At 46.3% G+C, this 19,080-nt stretch overlaps 1 protein-coding gene across 2 annotated transcripts; it reads left to right on the top strand.

The window, feature by feature from the left end:
- Nucleotides 1-5,879: 5,879 nt before the first annotated feature.
- Nucleotides 5,880-18,378, top strand: CLEC17A (C-type lectin domain family 17, member A). 2 transcript variants are annotated; one of them, XM_014539349.1, is made up of 12 exons: nucleotides 5,880-5,964; nucleotides 6,107-6,187; nucleotides 8,818-8,850; nucleotides 8,933-8,983; nucleotides 9,066-9,104; nucleotides 9,273-9,314; nucleotides 9,952-10,092; nucleotides 10,178-10,240; nucleotides 11,994-12,089; nucleotides 12,194-12,345; nucleotides 14,663-14,772; nucleotides 17,089-18,378. In XM_014539349.1, the coding sequence occupies exons 1-12, from the start codon at nucleotides 5,922-5,924 to the stop codon at nucleotides 17,219-17,221; spliced, it is 984 nt and encodes a 327-aa protein (XP_014394835.1). In that variant the 5' UTR covers nucleotides 5,880-5,921; the 3' UTR covers nucleotides 17,222-18,378. The 2 variants fall into 2 exon arrangements, with proteins under 2 accessions (XP_014394835.1, XP_005865900.1); XM_005865838.2 differs by having other exon boundaries at nucleotides 9,883-10,092.
- Nucleotides 18,379-19,080: the final 702 nt, after the last annotated feature.

Raw genomic sequence — 19,080 nt, 5'->3', positions numbered from 1 at the left:
GGGGGAGGAGGGAGGGAGGCCGCCTCCCTGCCCGTGGGGCAAACAGGACGCTGGCCTCTAAGCTGGTCCAGAAGCTCTGCCTGTGTGGGGGGTGGCTGGCTGGTGCTGAGGACGTGTGAGCCTGGAGAGGCCTGGCGGCGCAGTGGCCTTAGTCAGTGCTTTGGTGGGTAGAATGTCACTCATTCATTCAACAAACATTCGTTGGACACTGTGTGCCAGGCCGTGGAGCTGAGCTTCTAATGGCAGGGAAGACAGGCAGTGGCAAGAGAAAGAAGTGAGATATATGCATGTCAGGTGGTGATAACTTTTAGGGAGAAACATAATGGTGGAACGTAGAAGGGCGGGCTTGGGAATGTACATTTTAGAAAGGGTCATTTTAGAGAGTCTCATCGAGAAGGGGACATTGGATTCAAGACTTCCTGCTTCTCAAACACACCAGGAGCTTGTTGTCCTCAGGGCCTTTGCACAGCCTGAAATGCTCTTCCTCCAGATATCCTAGGCCTTCCCCCACCGCCTTTGGTCTATGTCAATTGTCAGGCCTTTTCCTAATCACCTTCTTCTTCCTTTAAAATTGAGGTATAATTGACATATAGCATTATATTAGTTTCAAGTGTACAACATAATGATTCAATATTTGTAAATCTTACAAAATGATCACCCCAATAAGTCTAGGTCACAACTGTCACCACACATAGTTACAATTTTTTTCTTGTGATGAGAACTTTTAAGATCTACTTATTCTCTGGCCCAGCCAGCGTGGCTCAGTGGTTGAGCTTCAACTATGAACCAGGAGGCTACAGGCTCAGTGGTTGAGCTTCAACCTATGAACCAGGAGGCTACGGTTCAATCCCTGTCAGGGCACATGCCCGGGTTGCAGGCTCGATCCCCAGTCGGGGGCATGCAGGAGGCAGCTGATCAATGATTCTCTCTCATCATTGATGTTTCTATCTCTCTCTCTCTCCCCTCCCTTCCTCTCTGAAATCAATAAAAATATATATTAAAAAAAATGACACATGTGAAAGTCATGTTTTTATGAGTGTTCTTTGTTCATGGCATTCTGAACAGTGTTCAGAGATATAGACGACTCTGTGGTGCATGTAGAAAAGTGTCTAGCAGCACATGTGAAAAAGGTATTTCTAGCTCTGGTCTGGTAGCTCAGTTGGTTAAGAGCATTGTTCTGATACACCAAAGTTGTGGGTTTGATCCCTGGTTGGGGCACATAGAAAAAGCAACCAATGAATGCATAATTAAATGGAACAACAAATCGATGTCTCTCTCTCTCTCTCTTTCTCAAATCAATAAATAAAAATATATTTCTAAGAGTATTATCTAAAAAAAAACTAAAAAAATTTATTCTCCTAGCATCTTTCAAATATACCTGATCATCTTCTTAAACATACGTATTTAATGTCCTAACTTTCCCTCTTAACACTGTTTTACCTGCACCCCACATGGTCTGATAGGGTACACTTTCGCTTTCATTCAGTTAAAAATACTTGTAATTTTTGACTTCCTCTTTGATGCGTGGATGTGACTTGATTTCTGAATATTTGCAGGTTTTCCAGATATCAGTCTGTGACTTATAGTTTAATTTGGCTCTGGTCTGAGAACATGCTGTGTATGATTTCCATTTTGTGATCTTCCTTTTTATTGCAAGGGATTTTTTTTTCCCACCAGTGGATCCCTAGTACCTAGCACAGGGCCTAACACATAGTAGGTGGTCAATACATATCTGTTGAATGGATGAACGGACGACTGAAACCCTCATCCCTTTGGATGTATCAGGAGATAGTTGCTCAGAGATGTTGTTTTCCCCGAGGTCACACAGCAAGAATGGGGCAGAGCCGGGGTCAGCCTGGGCCCATGGTCTTATGTTATACCCAGTGGATGGGACTGGATTCCACTGCCAGTTCCTCAGTGCCTACTGTGAGCCAGGTCCTGAGGGATGGCCTAGGCCAGTGGTCGGCAAACTGCGGCTCGAGAGCCACATGAGGCTCTTTGGCCCCTTGAGTGTGGCTCTTCCACAAAATACCGACTTCTGCGCATGGGCCACGAAGTTTCAATTGCACTGTATGTGTGCACCCGCACATGGTATTTTGTGGAAGAGCCACACTCAAGGGGCCAAAGAGCCGCATGTGGCTTGCGAGCCACAGTTTGCCGACCATGGACCTAGGCCATGTGGCCATCACTCCCACACAGCGAATCCATCCACTGCACTTACCTTGCTCCAGGGCCACTCACCTCTATGCCCTTGATAGGCAGAGATGCTATTGATCTTCTTGACTGGTGTACTCCACTCTTATCTCTGTCCTCTCTCTCTTCCATGACCCTCCAGATCTACACATATGCTCCCCGTGTGTGCTCCACGGGTGTTTGCTGGGTGAACAGCTCTTTCTTCCTTTCTTCTCAGAATTCCCCAACGGCAGAATGAGACCATCCCCATCATTCATTGTAACAGGGGACAGCCTGGCCCCAGGTTAGCTTTCTCTGGAAAGGGAGGCTAGTCTGCAGCCCCTACTCGCTCAGCTGGGCCTGGGGCCACCCACCTCCTTCTGTGTTGGGGACAGTTTTCCACTCGTCAAGACTGCTGATGGCCAATATTGAGGTTGTGAGTTGAGATATAAATTCTGTTTTGTGGAAGCCACTCTCGTTCCGAATCTGTTACAGCACCTCAGCCTGCTACTCTAATCTGAACGTGGGCTGGGTGGGATTTCCTTGTTGTTGAAGCCAACCTGAGTTGTGTTTCCTTTTATTGGCAGTGGAAAGCCCCTACAAAGGGGAATTGGGGTATTGTCCTTTGGGGTACGTAACAGTTTCCTATGGTTATTATACCAAATTATCACGAAGTTAGTGACTCAAGACAACAGAACTTAATTCTTTTATAGCTCCGGAGGTCAGAAGTTCCAATTGTTTCATTTGGCTTGAACCAAGTTATCAGCAGGGCTACCTTCCCTCAGAGAGTCTAGTGGGAGAGTCTGTTTTCTTGCCTTCCTGAGAGTCTCCCTTGCAAGGGAGAGCTGCCTTCCTGGTCTCATGCCTTTTCCTGTGTCTTCAAGGCCACCAGTATAGCATCTAGCTTCAGAGAAAGGAGAGGGAGCCCTGACTGGTGTGGCTCAATGGTTAGAGTGTCGGCCCACAAACCAGAGGGTTGGGGTGTGTGCAGGAGGCAACTAATTGATGTGTCTCTCTCATGTCAATGTTTCTCTCTATCTCACTCTCTGCCTCTCTGTCTCTTTCTCTCTCTCTGTCTCTCTCTCTCTCTCCCCTTCTTCCTTTTATTCTCTATAAATCAATGGAAAGAATATCCTCAGGTGAGGATTAAATAAGAAGGGAGGGAGGGAGATTTGAGACACAGAGACACACAGAGAGAAGGCCATGTTAAGACAGAGGCAAAGATTGGAGTGATGCAGCCACAAGCCAAGGGATGCCAGGAGTCCCCAGAAGCTGAAAGAGTCAGGAAGGTTCCCCGCCCAGAGCCTTCAGAGAGAGCAGGACCCTGCTGACACCTTTATTTCAGACTTCTCCCCGCCTAGATAAATGATATATTAACAAAATATTTAAAAAATAAAAACAAATGAAAAAAAATCCATGATGAACAAAATAGCAAAAGTTTAAATCAAGACAAGCTGTTTGCTTTTCTTCCAGCTTTATTGAGGTTCAAAAACTGTATATATTTAAAGTGCATAATCTGATGACCCAATATGCATAGCATTATAAGATATTCACCACAACCAAGCCAACTAACATATTCATCACCTCGCAGCTACCATTTTCCCTTTTTTGTAGTGAGAACACGCAAGATCTACCCTCTTAGCAAATTTCAAGTACACAATCCAATATTGTCAACTTGTCACATTGCTCACACCACAGTTCTCCAGCACCTATTCATCTTGTATAACTGAAGCTTTGTAACCCTTGTTAAACATCTCCCCATTTCCCCCTCCATCTGGCCCCTGGAAACCACCTCTCTGCGTCTACTTTCTGCTTTTATTACTTTGACTATCTTGAGGACCAAGGGGGAAGCAGGTAGACCAAGGTGGAGTTTATGACCATAATTCAGGTGAAAGATGATGGTGGCTCAGACCAAGAAGTGAGAAGGGCTCAGATGCTGGACATATTGTGAAGGCAGAGCCAACCAGACTTACTAACATTTGACCAGAAGAGAGGAAGACTCATAGGGCTGAAGGTGACTCTAATGTTTTGGGGGCTAGAATCTTTGGCACCTGGGTTGAGCTGAGACTTTTGAGTGGAGCAACCTCCCTGTGACCTCCATGTGGCTTAGGCTTTCTCACGACATGGCTCTGGGAGCACGTGTTCTGACAGACCCAGGTGGAAGTTGTATGGCAGATGTCACTTCCACAGCATTCTATTGGTTATAAGAGACTAAGGCCAGTCCAGGTTTAGTGGGAAGAGAATTAGACTCTATTCCTTAAGCAGCAGCAAGGTCACATTTCATAAGACTATGCAGGCCATGAGATAGGCTTTTGAAAATTCCCTTTGCCATAGCCATGGAGTGAGAGAGAAGGGAGGAGCCATAAATGCTAAAGCTCTTGGGCCCAAAGGCCAATGGCAGTCCTTTTGAGAAATACAGGTTGGCTGCTCTCTTGAGCAGGGTTCTCCAAATAGCTTCAGGCTGGTTATTTCAGTTTGATCACAGGAAACTCCCATATCCTTGCTGTACCAAAAGAGGCAACCACTCCTACTGCAGCCCTTTTTTTCTGTCTATCTTTTCACTTCATGCTGTTATGGGTGTGAGTCAAAACCTCATCTTTTGGCTTTCCCATGCGGTAGGCAGACTGCTTTCTCTCTTCAACTTTTCCTTTTTAAATACCCACCAAGGTCAAACTAAGTGTGAAAACTTCCTTTGCAAGTTCTGTGTATATGATTGTAGTAGCCAGCTTTAAAGATGGTCCTAATGATGCTTACATCTTGGTATTCACACCCTTGTGCAGTCTCCTTCACAATGACTCACAGGTGGTCCATTTGACAAATAGATATAGTGGAGATCATAATTTGGGATTGTAGGTTTAGACCATAAAAGGCACTATGGTTTCCATCTTAGCCTCCACTATGTGGTGAGGACACCCAATCAGCCCTTTGGGGAGGCTCCCATGGTGAGGAACAGTGGGCAGGAAGGGAGAGGGATAGAGAGTTAGAAACATCGATGAGAGAGAAACATCGATCAGCTGCCTCCTGCACACCCCCTACTGGGGATGTGCCCGCAACCAAGGCACATACCCTTGACCGGAATCGAACCTGGGACCCTTGAGTCCACAGGCCGACGCTCTATCCACTGAGCCAAACCAGTTAGGGCAGTAGTATTGTTTTAAGTCACTAAGTTTTGGGGTAATTTTTTAATGCAGTCATAGCTAACCGATCCAGTGCCCTAGCACTTGACTTTGGAATGTGGGAGTACTTAGCACCTGTCACTTTAGCATCTTGTTACAGAAGTTACAACCTCCAGGAGACCTTCCCTGATCACCTCTCTACATTAGCCCCCATCCTATCCTATCCTATTACCATTTTTTATTTAAAAAAAATAATGTTTAGTCATGATGGGACATAAAATAAAAACGATAGCATTTATTTCTATATTTCTTTACTGGTTTATTGTCTCTCCTGTCTTGATGGAAAGTTCCATGAGGAAGGAGCTTATCAATCTTTTCTACCCAGGGGGCTTGGCACTCTAAAGGAACTCAAGAGGGAGGGCTGTTGTTTCTGTCACTTCTATGCATGAATTGATACTGGGGAGAAAGGTGTGTGTATGTGTATGTGTATGTGGCCTGGGGGTAGTTCCCTTTAAGATGGATTTGCATGTACTTCTCTTAAAAAAGGGAACTGAGAAACCTGAGAAGGAAGGACAGGGGGCAGAGCTTTAGGCTCTGGATGTACCTTCTCAGTCTCTTGTGTTAGCTACAGCCATGAATATCCTGTATCCTAACTCTGGGTGCCGGAACCTTCCAGGTACAGCCCTGGTCAGACTTGGGTTGGAGGCCAGGGGTGGTCAGGACCCAGGTTACAGCATCTCCATCCTGGGGCTGAAAACTTGGGCCTGAGGGACAGAGGTGGAAATGGGCTGGGTGCTCACATACCATTCCTCTGTAAGGGACCAGAGAGGATGATGATGATGATGCTGATGATTACGAGAACATGGCGCCATCCTACAAGGCCCTTCCTCCCAAGCCAGGTAAGAGGACTTCTCAGAGGCTAGGTGAAGAGATGTGTGGTTTGTGGGATGGAGGGGGAGCTAGGTATCCAGGGGACACTAGCTGGGCTCTGTAGACACCTGATCAGCTTCCTGTGTATTCGGCCCATGCCGGGCCCTCTGATGGTGGGGGTACTCATGCCTCTGCATTGCGCTTGATGATATCTCAGGCTGGTGGGGAAATCTGTTCTGGGAACAACCTCAGGTTAGCAGATCTGAACAGGGATAAACCAGAGGTTGGGGAAATCAGGAGGGAAATGGAGGGCTTGGCCTGCAATGGTAGGAAGATTAGGGGTCAGAAGAGAGGACTTTGGAGTAGGACTTACGGATGAGTAGGAGTTTGTTACGAAGAGAAGCCCAGAAGAGAACTGGTGGATGCAAAGACCCAAAGATATGAAAGCCAGTGTTTGAGAAACTGAGAGTGGACTGTTGGCTCCCCAACCTCCTAGCATTCACACCTAGGGTCAGATTTGCCTTCAGACTTGGGTGGCCCACACCCGGCTTGGGAATCAATAAGAGTCTGATAAGTGGGTATAAAAGTGGAGGTTTTGGAAGTTTCCCTGAGTCAGCTCCCACCAGGGCCCTGAGGGCTGACTGTGCTGCCTTGGTGTCCTTGGACAGGGGTCATTCCATGTGGAATGAGGCTCCATATTCTCCACTTCTGAGTCTAGACTGGGGCCAACTTGAGAGGTCTCAGGGATCTGTGGAGCTCGGGATGAGGTGGGAGATAAATTGAACTCTGCTGTTTTGTTTTGTTTTTAACATATTTGCCATTGATAGAATATTTTAAAAAGTATTTTTTATTGATCTTTAGAGAGAGCAGAAGGGAGAGGGAGAGAGAAACATTGATGTGAGAGGGAAATATCAACTGGCTGCCTCCTGTATACCCCCTACCAGGGATCGAGCCCACAACCCGGGCACATGCCCTGATCGGGAATCAAATCAGCAAACTTTTGGTGTACAGGACAATGTCCAGCCAACTGAGTCACACCAGCCAGACTTCACTCTGCTGTTTGACTGCTTGTCTCCAACTCCAACCTGGTCCCAACATGATTCTCAAACCCAATCCCAAGGCTAATCCCATCTCCATCTTCAGGGCCACCCCTCCCCCAAATTGGGCCCCCTCCCCATCTCCAAGTGCAGCTATATCTCCACCCCCATCTCCATTTCTAAATACAATGCCATCGCCATTCTCCAACACAGCTGCAACCCAACCTCAACTTCTTCCCTTTGTCCAAACCCAAGTTCATCCCAGTACAACTTCTTCCCCAGCCACCAACACAACTACGACCCCATTCTTCATCTTAATCACATCCTGAATCACAGCCCTACTCCAATGCCCATCAGTATCCCTGACCCATCTTCAACCCAATCCTCATCTCAATCCAAACCCTCATGCCAACCCCAACCTTAACTTCATCTCCATCCCTAAACTTAACTGTGTCTTTAACTTAGGGTGACCAACTGTCCCAGTTTGCCCAGGGATGAAAGATTTCCTGGGATGTGGGACTTTCAGTTTTAAAACTTGGAAAATCCTGGGTAATCCAGGATGGTTGGTCATTGTATCTTAATCCTGTCCTTATCTCTAACCTCATTTTTTTTTTTAAAAGATACGAGGTTTATACTTTTCACCACTTAGAGAAAGCCCACCTCCCAAGAGAAAAGCAGCTCTGGCCAGAGCTCTCTCGAGTAACAATCCCCAGAAATGGTACCAGAGGGAGCAGCTAAAGTGCCTGAGAGTCTGGCTTCTTGAGCCATGGTCTGGTAGACGGTGTTCGAGGACTTCCTGTTCCTAAAATCATCCTTGGGAGATGTCCAGTGAGGCTTGAGGTCCTAGGCTGAAGCATCAGATCAGCTCCATTCCCAATGGAAACTTGCAGAAGACAGGCCTTAGTATTCCAGACAGGCATTCGCCGTCTCTACCTGTGGCTCTTACTGACCCCAGCTCAGCACTGCACTGAGGGCCGCTGCCGCCTTCCTCACACTCACTCAAGGCAGACGCAGCCGCGCGGCTCTTCGAGGCCACGTCCACGATGTGCATGAAGTCAGCAGGGTGCCACAACCGCAGAATGAAATGAGGGAAGTGGGACCGAGACACAAACTTCCTGTCCTCACTACAGAAGTGGCTTCAACTTGAGCATCAGGGTCACAGAGGTGATTATTTATGTGCGGCAGAGCTGCCCAATGACACAGAAACTCATCTTGTAGTCATTGCTGGCGAGAGAGCATTTTATCCTGAGTCTGTGGGTTTAAACAGGGCTAGTGTTTGGCTTACGTGGTCGGTGACAGGAGACAATATATTTTACTGATTTTCCACAGACAGGAAGGGAGAGGGATAGAGAGTTAGAAACATTGATCAGCTGCCCCCTGCACACCCTCCACTGGGGATGTGCCTGCAACCAAGATACAAGCCCTTGACCGGAATCGAACCTGGTACCCTTCAGTCTGCAGGCCGACACTCCATCCACTGAGCCAAACCGGCCAGGGCTCTAACCCCAATTTTATTCTCAAGCCCAACCCCATCCATTACAATCTCAATCTTGTTTTCACCACTGCCTGTGATCTCATTTTCATCCACAGGTCAACTCTAACCCTGAGCTTCTCTTTTTCAGCTTCAGTGGCTCCACCAAGGCCTCCAAGGGCAGGTGAGCTGGGGTTCGGGGTACAGGAGACCCAGTGCTGGCTTTACACTGTTCTGGCCTTGAGCAACATTTCCTTCCTCCTCAGGAATACAAGCAGAAACTCCTCCACTTTCCAGAAAGCCCCTGAAAACCACAGGTGAGAATCTAGGGCTGCACCTTTGTGTTCACCTGGCTGACGTTCTGCTCTACATGATCATTATCTTTCTGATTCCCTCCAGGCCTGGACCTCACCCCTGTCACCCGCACATCTCCACTGGGTGAGCCATGGGAAGACCCTTCAAGAAGTCTGAGAGGGGACATGTGGAAGTTCTTCCTCCAGTCCCCCAGTTCTGACAGGAAAGCAAATCAGAGGGAGTAAAGGCTTGTTGATCTTGGAAGACAGAGTCAGCAACTTCTGAATAAAACTCTCTTTCCCCTTTTCCCAGGAATTGCTCTCGAGGTTCCTCCATTCCAGCCATCCCAAGTCAGTAAGTCAGTTCTCCATATGTTCTCCTATTTTTCCTCTCACATGGCCAAAGTATTTGAGTCAGACCTATAGTTCTGGATCGAGACTGGAGGGCACAGAAATGTTTTCTCTCAGAAGATACTTCTCCCTGAGTCTATACTAGACCCCCAGGGGCTCAGGGTGTCTACTGGGTACTCTTTGGGGTCCACCTCCTGCTTGCATATAAGGTACAGGAAACATTCTCTGCCCCAGATGCAAGGTCCACAGGCTTCCTTGAATGGAGAGCAGCTTGGGAAGGAGCTGCTGGAGAGCAGAAGACAATGCATTATAGGGGTTAAGGGCAGAGCGGGGTCCAAGTCATGCATGACCTCTCAGTCTACTCATGTACAAGATGGGAATAATATATCTATGTCATACGGGTGAGGATCCAGTAAGGTAATAAGGCCGTAACAGGGTGCTTGGCACCCAATAAGTGTTCCATAAATGCTCTGCGTTTCCTCAGGGTTTGCTCTCCCTAACACTCTCTTGCTGGCCCCATCTGGTGATATAGTCATAACCATAGATCTCTGTCCCCTTGCTTTTGGAGAAAGGTTCAAGGATCCTTTCCTCACACTCTCAAGCACCAGTATCGGTCTCTCAGTCCTCATTCTCACCCCCAGCAACCCCAGTGCCCTGGATCAGTCAGAAATCTGGGGGTCCTGGGTGCTTCCAGGAGGAGAGATGGCTGGTTTTCCTGTGTCTTCTGGTGGTGGTGTCACTCTTCTTGGGCTGCACTGGTCTGGCTGTAACCCTGATTAAGTGTGAGTAGGGTGAGAAAGGGGCATGTGGAGAGATTGGGGATGGGGTACAGGTGGACTTGGGCTCAAGCTGGACTTCTTCTCATAGACCAGGCGGTGGTGGAAGAACTGAAGATGTTAACCATTCAGCAGATGGCGTGGCAAGCAAATGGTGAGTGTTTTCAATCATCCCTTCATGCCATGCATATTGAACATCAACATGATCCTCAACTCCAGCTCCATGACCAATCCCCAGCCCCATCTTTGCCAGGGACTTCCCCAGGTACCAGGGTAGGGGTTGGGTGGGTAGGATGGTGAACTCATTAGACATAGTCCCTGTCCCTGTCCCAGTGGAGTGTGTGTGTGTGTGTGTGTGTGTGTGTGTGTGTGTGTGTGTGTGTGTCTAGACCTCTACTGCCCAACATGGTGGTCCTGAGTCACTGTGACTGCCAAGCACTTGAAATGTGCTCATTCTGAACTACGATGTGCTGTAAGTCTAAAACACACACCAATTTCAAAGCCTTGCTACAAAAAAGTAAAATATCTTAATAATAATAACCTTTAATGTTGATTACACATTGAAATGATAATATTTTGGATAGATTGGGATAAATAAGAATAGCATTGAAAATAATTTTATCTGTTTCTTTTGAGTTTAAAAACGTGGCTCTTAGAAAATTTAAAATTACCCATGTGGCTCACATTTTGTTTCTGTTGTATAGTACAGGCCTGAACAGCCATTTACCAAATTATCATCTACATGAGCATAAAATTTCAAATTTTGATGAATAGTCTAAAGGAAGAGGAAGTTGATTCTATGAAAAAATCTAACAAGGAGTCTTGACCTTATCTTTGGGAGGATCATACAAGGCTTCCCTAGGGATTGGTATTGCAGTTGAGTGAAAGAAGAGAGGGAATTAACCAGGTGAGGGGTTGAGAGTCTCAGGCATGTGCAAAGGCTCTGTGGTAGGAGGTAACACTGTTTAAGTACAAGGGAGGAGCATGGTGTATTTGGAAGGTGAGGGTTGATAATGGCTTGGATGAAGGTTATGGCTGTGGGGATGAAGAGAACTGTGTGAAGTAGAAAGGTTTTGGAGATAAAATTCACCAAATCTGGGGACGGATTGATTTGGAATGATAATGAGAGAGAGGGAAGGGTGTCAAGGATAATATGTGTTATATATCTCTATCCCTATCTCTATCTCTTTATCTTTCTATAGCTATTTATATATCTTATATTTCTGGCTTGTCTAACTGAAGGACCATCTACTGATGAACCTGGGGAGTGTTGGAAGAGGGCAAGTTTTTGTGGGAGCGGTGGAAATACACACACTAGTTGTAGAAGAATTTTCTGGGCTGGCATGGTCTTCACTATGATTGCTGAAGTCTGCAAATTGCTGCATTCCACACTCCCTCATCCCACACCTCAGAGCAAGCCACTCTTCCACTCAAGAACCATCAATGGCTTCTTACTGCCCAGAATCCAATATGAAACCCTTGACTTGACATTCAATGGACAGGACATTGGCCTTCATCCTACTGTGGGCTCAAGCTCCTATGAGTTTCCCTTGAGTCCTACTGCACCCGCCTTCCCGGACCTACTTGCCTCTCTATCTTTGCTTCCAAGGTGCCTGCTGTGCCCACCCCCTCACTGAATTAGTGTCTTCCTTCAAAACTCACCTCTTTCAGGAAACCCACCATCCCCATCTTCCCCAAGCTCCAGAAATTAACCCCTCCTCTGAGCCACTCTAGGACTCCTCCTAGGCACTGAGCATGTTGGTTTTGAATTGTACAACCACCCACAAGAATGTGGGTGCAGTGGGGAGCACAGCTGGTGTGCTCTCTGCCGTGTCTGCAGTCAGGGGTGGGTGAGTGGGTAGATGGGGGTTTGGGTCTCTAACCTTCCAGTTCCTCCTTGCTGACAGTGACTGGCATGGCGGGGCTTGCTGGCCTGAAGAAGGACATTGACCGAGTAAGAGCTGACACCAACCAGTCTCTGATGGAACTTCGGGGCTTAGTAGGTGAGTGGGACTTGGGGAACTGTCCTGAGATGGGGGCATGGCAGAGCCGGTGTATTGCACCAATCCATGGGAACGATTCTCATTGCAGTCTATCCTGTTTCCAGACTGTGCCAGGGTCACCTGCCCTGAGGGCTGGCTCCCTTTTGAGGGCAAATGTTACTACTTCTCCCCCAACACCAAGTCATGGGATGAAGCCCGAAAGTTCTGCCAAGAGAATTACTCTCACTTGGTCATCATCAGTAGCATTGATGAGCAGGTGAGCTACCCCTCGAAGCCCCCGGGAACCAGCAGGGCCAGCCTGCTCCTCTCCCAGACTTACACATCCTTCCCTGGCCTGGATGGAAAGAAATTGGAATTGCTTTTGAGCCACTGAAACTTTTATTTATGTATTTTAAAAAAAACTTTATTGTTGAAAGTATCACATATGTCCTCTTTTTGAAACTTTTAATAGCAAGCTTTTACTGACATGATATCATGCAGCGGTTAAGAGGGTATGCTCGGCCTGAGTTCAAATCCTGGTTGTGTTTACTTATTCTCGAAAGTCCCAGTTTCCTAGCTCTTAGGCAACAACACGTCCTATTCTCCAGACTGTATCCCAAACACAATTGATGCCAAAAGAAAAATCCATGGTGAAGGTCAGCATTTTATTTTATTTTTAAAAAGATTTTTCAATTGATTTTTAGAGAAAGAGGAAGGGAGAGGGAGAGAGAGAGAGAGAGAGAGAGAGAGAGAGAGAGAGAGAGAGAGAAACACTGATCGCTGCCTCCCGCACGGCCCCTCCTGGGAATCAAGCCCACAACCTGGGCTTGTGCCCTGACCAGCAATTGAACAAATGACCTCTCTGTGCTTGGGACGACGCTCAACCAACTGAGCCAGACTGGCCAGGGCGGCACTGTTCTATTCTGATAGGCCAAGCAATCCTTTTGTCCTTCTGGTTTCCTGACACCTCTCTGGGGCTTTACCTAGGGACAAGGGTCCAGGTGCCCTCCACTTGTTAGAGTCTCCAAACCCAAGTTTCGGCCATTACTGCAGACTCCCTGGGGATGAATGTAGAGTCCCTCTCTCTGGCACCCACCATGTCTATATATTTACAACTATTTTCCCTTTGTATTCTCTCCTCTCCAACTTTTAGGGAGCCGTAGTACTGTAATAAGATTGGGTGGGTGAGTATGGGTTGCATATAGTAAAACACACAGATCCTAAATGTACATTCTGCTTTGACATATGCATACACCCATGTAACTGTCCCTCCAGTCAGGATTTAGAACATTTTCACTGCCTCAGTGAGTTCCCTCAGTGAGTTTCCCCTCATTTCCCCACTCCCACCCAGGCAACTACTGATCTACTGATCTGGTTTCCCTCACTATAGATCAGTTTGCCATGAGAGGAGGTTTTTTTTTTAAATCCTCACTCGAGGATATTTTTCCATTGATTTTTAGAGAGAGTGGAAGGGAGGGGGAGAGAGAGAGGAAGAGAGAGAGGGAGAGAAACATTGATGTGAACAATGATTGGCTGCCTCAAGTATGCACCCCAATTGAGCCTGCAACCAAGGTACATGCCCTAGACTGGAATCGAACCCAGGACCCTTCAGTCCTCAGGCCAATGCTCTATCCACTAAGTCAAACTGGCGAGGCTGAGAGAAGTTGTTTTTGATCATGATATTTTCTTCCTAATCTTTTGTCTTTGGCCCAAATCCTTTCTTTCCTCCCAAAGGCTTGGGCTTTTGAAATACAGTGGGGCCTTGACTTACGAGTTTAATTGGTTCCGAGACCGAGCTCGTTAAGGAGCTCGTTAGGAGCTGGTTAACTCAAATTACTCTATCAACTCAATGCAAAAAATCAGCGTAGAGACAGCTGGTATCTCAAAAAACTCGTTAGTCTGGACACTAGTAAGTCAAGGCCCCACTGTACAAGAAGGCAGGAAGCCCCATTCCTCTCCTTTCTTTCCCCCTTCGAGTTCTTTTTATTATTATTATTATTATTATTATTATTATTATTATCTATAATAATAAAGACATAATGTGCTAATTAGACCGGACATCCTTCCGGATGACCTTCTGGATGAAGCCAGGGCTGCAAGGGAAGCCCGGGTCCTGGGTGCCTGTTGGCAGCTGGAGGGAAGCCTGGCTCCCGGGTGCCAGAGGGAAGCCAGTGCTGGCAGCTGGGGGAAGGAAGGCCTACTCTTGCATGAATTTCATGCACTGGGCCTCTAGTATGTTATAATACTCAATGCGAAGATATCACAGTACTGACTGTGTGTCAGACACTGTTTTGAGCACTTTATGCTATTAACTCATTTAATTCCCACAACCCTATGAGGCAGTAGCTACTATTATTCCATTTTACAGATGAGGAAGCAGACTCAGAGCGGTTCACTGGTCGTGTGAGAAAGTAACATAATTATTCCCACCCCTCATGCTCAAGTAGGAGGAAGGTGTTGATCCTGCTCTGGATCCATGGGGTCTGGGAGGGGCTTTGGGGTTGGCATTTAAAAGCCCTAAAGGAGGGAGGGAAGATCCTTATCCTGAGGGTCGTGTAGAAGAATTGATGGCTGAATGGAATTTGTACTCGCAGAACTTTGTGGTCAAGGCTCATGGCTCTCCACGGGTGCACTGGCTGGGACTGAGCGACAGGGAACACGAAGGGGACTGGAAGTGGCTGGATGGGTCGCCTGTCACTTTGAGGCAAGTATCTAGGGTTCTTGGGCTCTCTGCTCATTGTGGGCCCTTGTGCAGTCCAAGCCAGCAGATTCTCTAGAATCCCAGGCTGGACTAGACAGGGTTGGCACAGGGTGCTTTTATTCTGATAGGGGCTCTGGTCCTTGTACCTCTTTAATTTTCCTCCATTGCAATAATCTCCAGAATAGAACCCGGGACCCTTGAGTCCTCAGGCTGACGCTCCATCCACTGAGCCAAACCGGCCAGGGCTAGGATCTCATTCTTTTTACACTCTACAGATACTAACCCATTTATTTAATCTTTGTAAGGAAAGTGGTATTACCATCTTCATTTTAAAGGTGAGGAAACTGAGGCACAGAAAGGTTAAGCAACATGCCCAAGGTTAGACAGCAGGCAGGTGGCAGTGCCAACCAACCTGGCTCCAAAGCCTATACTCTTAGCCACTAGACTTTACTTTCTAAAGAGTGTATGTATTTGTATTTTAAATAAATATTAGCAAATTGTCTCCCATACTGATTATACCAATTTATTCTCTCAGCAGTTTGACTATAGTTTTTTGACCCACATGTTCATCAAACTTTTGAAATTTTGTTGGTTTTATTACAGGTCAAATATGGAATCCTAATGTAGTATTCGTTTGCATTTCTCTTATAATGACAGAACACATATGTTCAATAGCCACATGTATTAACATTTCGGTGAATGATCTAGTCATATCTTTTGTGTGTTTTTTTAATGTTGGGATTTTTTCATTTTCCTATTGATTTCTAGGAGCTCTTTATATATTATATATATATTAGTGTTTTGTCTGGGGATTTCATTTTTTAAAATAAATTTTTATTGATTTTTAGAGGAAGGGAGGGAGAGGGAGATAGAAACATTGATTAGTTGCCTCCTGCATGCCCCCTACTGGGGACTGAGCCTGAAACCTGGGCTTGTGCCCTGACCTATTGATGCATGGGTCGACGCTCAATCACTGAGCTTTGCCGGCTGGGCTGGGGGTCTTATTTTTTATTAAAGATTCTTGGAAGGAGTCACAGCTCTGTAAATAGAGATGGCATGGCATGACATGGCAATGTGGGTGCCCAGCTTAGATTCCTGTATGCCATCAGCGGGCATTGGTAGCTAAAGGGTCACAGTTATGCTTCCTTCAGATAGTTGTCCTCAGCTGAATGGAAGCCTGCTCACCTATTCCCATTGGGGTCAGTCCACAGCCAATGACTGGCTAAGAGAAGGATGGACACCTTGTCTCAAGTTGGGTTAACTCTGTGATGCTATTCACTTTCCAGAGCTCCCTATGGGACCAGACTGAGGCTAGATTCAGCTGAACTCACATCCTTGCTCACCTCTCTCCCCTACCCCATCCTGCTTCTCTCACTCCCTCTCTCCTGAGTGTCCTTTAACAAGTCATGTGCACCTGAATCACCAAATAAAGATCTGCTGTGACCTAAGACATTACAATACCTGGAAGGTTGGGAGAATTAGGGTGGAAAGGAAGTGTTTCTTTGGAAAAGGAGGCAGATACTGACCAGATGCAGGAAACAGATTCAAGAAGGAAGAGATTGGCCTGGTGAACAGGGAGGTGGGGTTGAGCTAGGACAAGCAAGTTGGAGTGAAGGGGATGATGCAGCATCTTTAGGTAATTCTGAGAGGCTGAAGAAGTGATTCAGATAGAATAAAGAGCCTTGTACCCCGAAGGCCTTTCTCCCCAATATATTTTTAAAAATCAATAGATTTAATTATTTTTTCTTTTCTCTTAAAAAAAAATGCTCACCGAGGATATTTTTTCCATTTATTTATATATAGAGAGAGTGGAAAGGAGGGAGGAGGGGAAGAGAGAAACATTGAAGTGAGAGAGACACATCAATTGGTTGCCTCCCACACGTGCCCCTACGGGGCTGGGGAACCTGCAACCGAGGTATGTGCCCTTGCCTGTGAATTGAATCCGGGTCCCTTGGGTCCGAGGGCTGACACTCTAACCATTGAGAAAAACTGGCCAGGGCTTAATTATTTTTTAATTTACAGAAAAATTGGGCTGAAGGTACAGAAATTTGCTATATATATTTACTCTCCCACACACAGTTTCTATTATTATTAATATCTTGCATTAGTGTTGTACATTTGTTAAAATTGATGAACCAATATGGACACATTATTATTAACTAAAATCCGTACTTTACGCTTGGGTTCACTTCAAGTGTTGTATGGGTTTTGACAAATGCATAATGTCAATATCATGTAGACTAGTAGTGCCACTGTCCTGAAAAATACCCTGTGCTCCACCTATTCATCCCTCCCACACCCAATTTTTCTTTTCTCCAGCTTCTGGGAACCAGAGGAACCTAACAACCTGAATGATGAGGACTGTGTCAGCATGACCAAACAAGGCACCTGGAATGACCTCTCTTGCAACAAAGCTACGTATTGGATTTGTGAGCGGAAATGCTCCTGTTGAACCCCAGGGATGAGACTGGGTGGGGGTCCACATCCGAGCGCCCCTTGACTCTTGGAGATGAGACATTTCTGCCCTTCCTGCCTCTCTAGGAACTGATTTGGGTGTGCCCAAGACGGAACCAGCAGCTTGGATATAGCAAGTTCCCTGGGGTGTAAGTCAGACAATTTCTAGGGTGAGGATTTGGGGGCTTGATCAATTGGATGGAGTCTGAGTGTGTTCAGGCTACTATAACAGAATACCATAGACTGGATGGCTTACAAACAACAGAAATTTATTTTTCAAAATGCTGGAAGCTTGGAAGCCCAAGATCAAGGTGCAGGGAGATTCAGTGTTTGATGAAGGAAGGCCTGTTTCCTGGTTCATAGATGCCACCTTCTTGCTCTAGAATGGACAAGGGAATTCTCTGGGGTTTCTTTTATAAGAGCATTAATCACATTCAGGAGGGCTCTTCCCTCATGACCTAATCACCTCCCAAAGGCCCAACTCTGAATGCCATCAAATTGGGGATTGGGTTTCAACATATGATTTTTTTTGGGTCACACACATTCAGTTCACAGCTGATGGTGAGCTGGAGTGATGGTCTCCCAGTTCTGGGGTCTGGAGGAAACTCACCAAGTCCTTGACCATGGCACTTAGGAAGTGATGCTTGCCCTTGGGGTTCTGGGCCTGACATTGATTGACTAGAGCTGAAAATACCTTTGGTCCTCTGAACCATGATGCACTGGGCTCCCTTACTGCCTACAAGATGTGGATAAGCTACTGGCAAGCAGATGGGGCAAGATTATTCTTGACAAGCAACTTTCTCAATGTCCCAGGTGAGGTTTGACCAAGTTAGGTGGTGGACTCAGACCTCTGCTAAGATTTGGCCCATGGAACTGCTGACTAGCTGAAAGGCAAGACTCCCCACTCAGTGTGGCCAAGCCAGGCCATGACTTGGTCAGATCCTCAGGACAGCAATGGAGATACCTACCCACACGTGCCTTTGAACTATTTGTAGTTTGTAAAGGTTTTTGATGAAACATTTCACTTTGCTGCCAAGTGGACATTCTGGGGCTATTAGCTCTTGCAATGTTAGAGCTTCTCAAAATGCCAGTTCATTGTGTGGTCCTTGTCTACTGTGTTAATTTTCTGGGGCTGCCACAATAAAGTACCACAGGTTTAAACAACAAAAATATATTGTCTCATAGTTCTGGAGAATGGAAGTGCAAAATCAAGATGTTGGCGTGGTTGGTTTTTGGTAAGAGTTGTTTCCTTGGCTTATAGATGGCTGTCTTCTCTCTGTGTGTTCACATAGTCTTCCCTTTGTGTAGGTCTGTGTCCTAATCTCTTTTAATAAGGATACCAGTCATATCGGATTAGGGCTCACCTTAATGACTTCATTTTCCCTTAATCACCTCTTTAAAGACCATATCTCCAAATACAGTGACATTCTGAGGTACTGGGGGTTAGGACTCCAACATATGAACTTTTTTGCGTGCAGAATTAAGCCTTTAACACTAAATGCCAGAGGTACCTCCCCCAGTCATTGTGACAATCAAAAACATCCCCTAGAAATCTGGTACTATCCCCAACTGAGCACAACTCAACATGGCAATTCATTTGGACAATCCCTGAATTGTATCCAGGGGTGAGTAGATATTCTCCAAGTCAATTAATTTATTGATTTACAAATGCCCATGACTAATAGAATTGTTCCTATTTTGACTGAGATCCGGTGATTTCGGAAAGGAGGCTCTGAGCAGGGTGGGTTGGCAGTGGGGGAGGTTGGCATTCACTTCATTTTCTGTTCCTTCTATACTTGTTTCCCTTCCCCACCTTTACACCTGTCCCCACCTCACCAGTACTGAAACCAGCCCCCA

Source organism: Myotis brandtii, unplaced genomic scaffold, assembly GCF_000412655.1.
Source record: "Myotis brandtii unplaced genomic scaffold, ASM41265v1 scaffold2134, whole genome shotgun sequence".
NCBI lineage: Eukaryota > Metazoa > Chordata > Mammalia > Chiroptera > Vespertilionidae > Myotis > Myotis brandtii.
Note: the sequence above shows the minus strand (reverse complement) of the source record. Positions and strands in the feature narration are given on the sequence as shown.

What these genes read in the sequence shown, in the direction of transcription:
- CLEC17A (XM_005865838.2), top strand. Translation starts at nt 5,922, where the DNA reads ATGAATATCCTGTATCCTAACTCTGGGTGCCGGAACCTTCCAG. An exon ending in ATTCCAGCCATCCCAAGTCA is followed by an intron (nt 9,315 to 9,882) that starts GTAAGTCAGTTC and finishes TTTTGGAGAAAG; the next exon opens with GTTCAAGGATCCTTTCCTCA. An exon ending in GGCTGTAACCCTGATTAAGT is followed by an intron (nt 10,093 to 10,177) that starts GTGAGTAGGGTG and finishes TTCTTCTCATAG; the next exon opens with ACCAGGCGGTGGTGGAAGAA.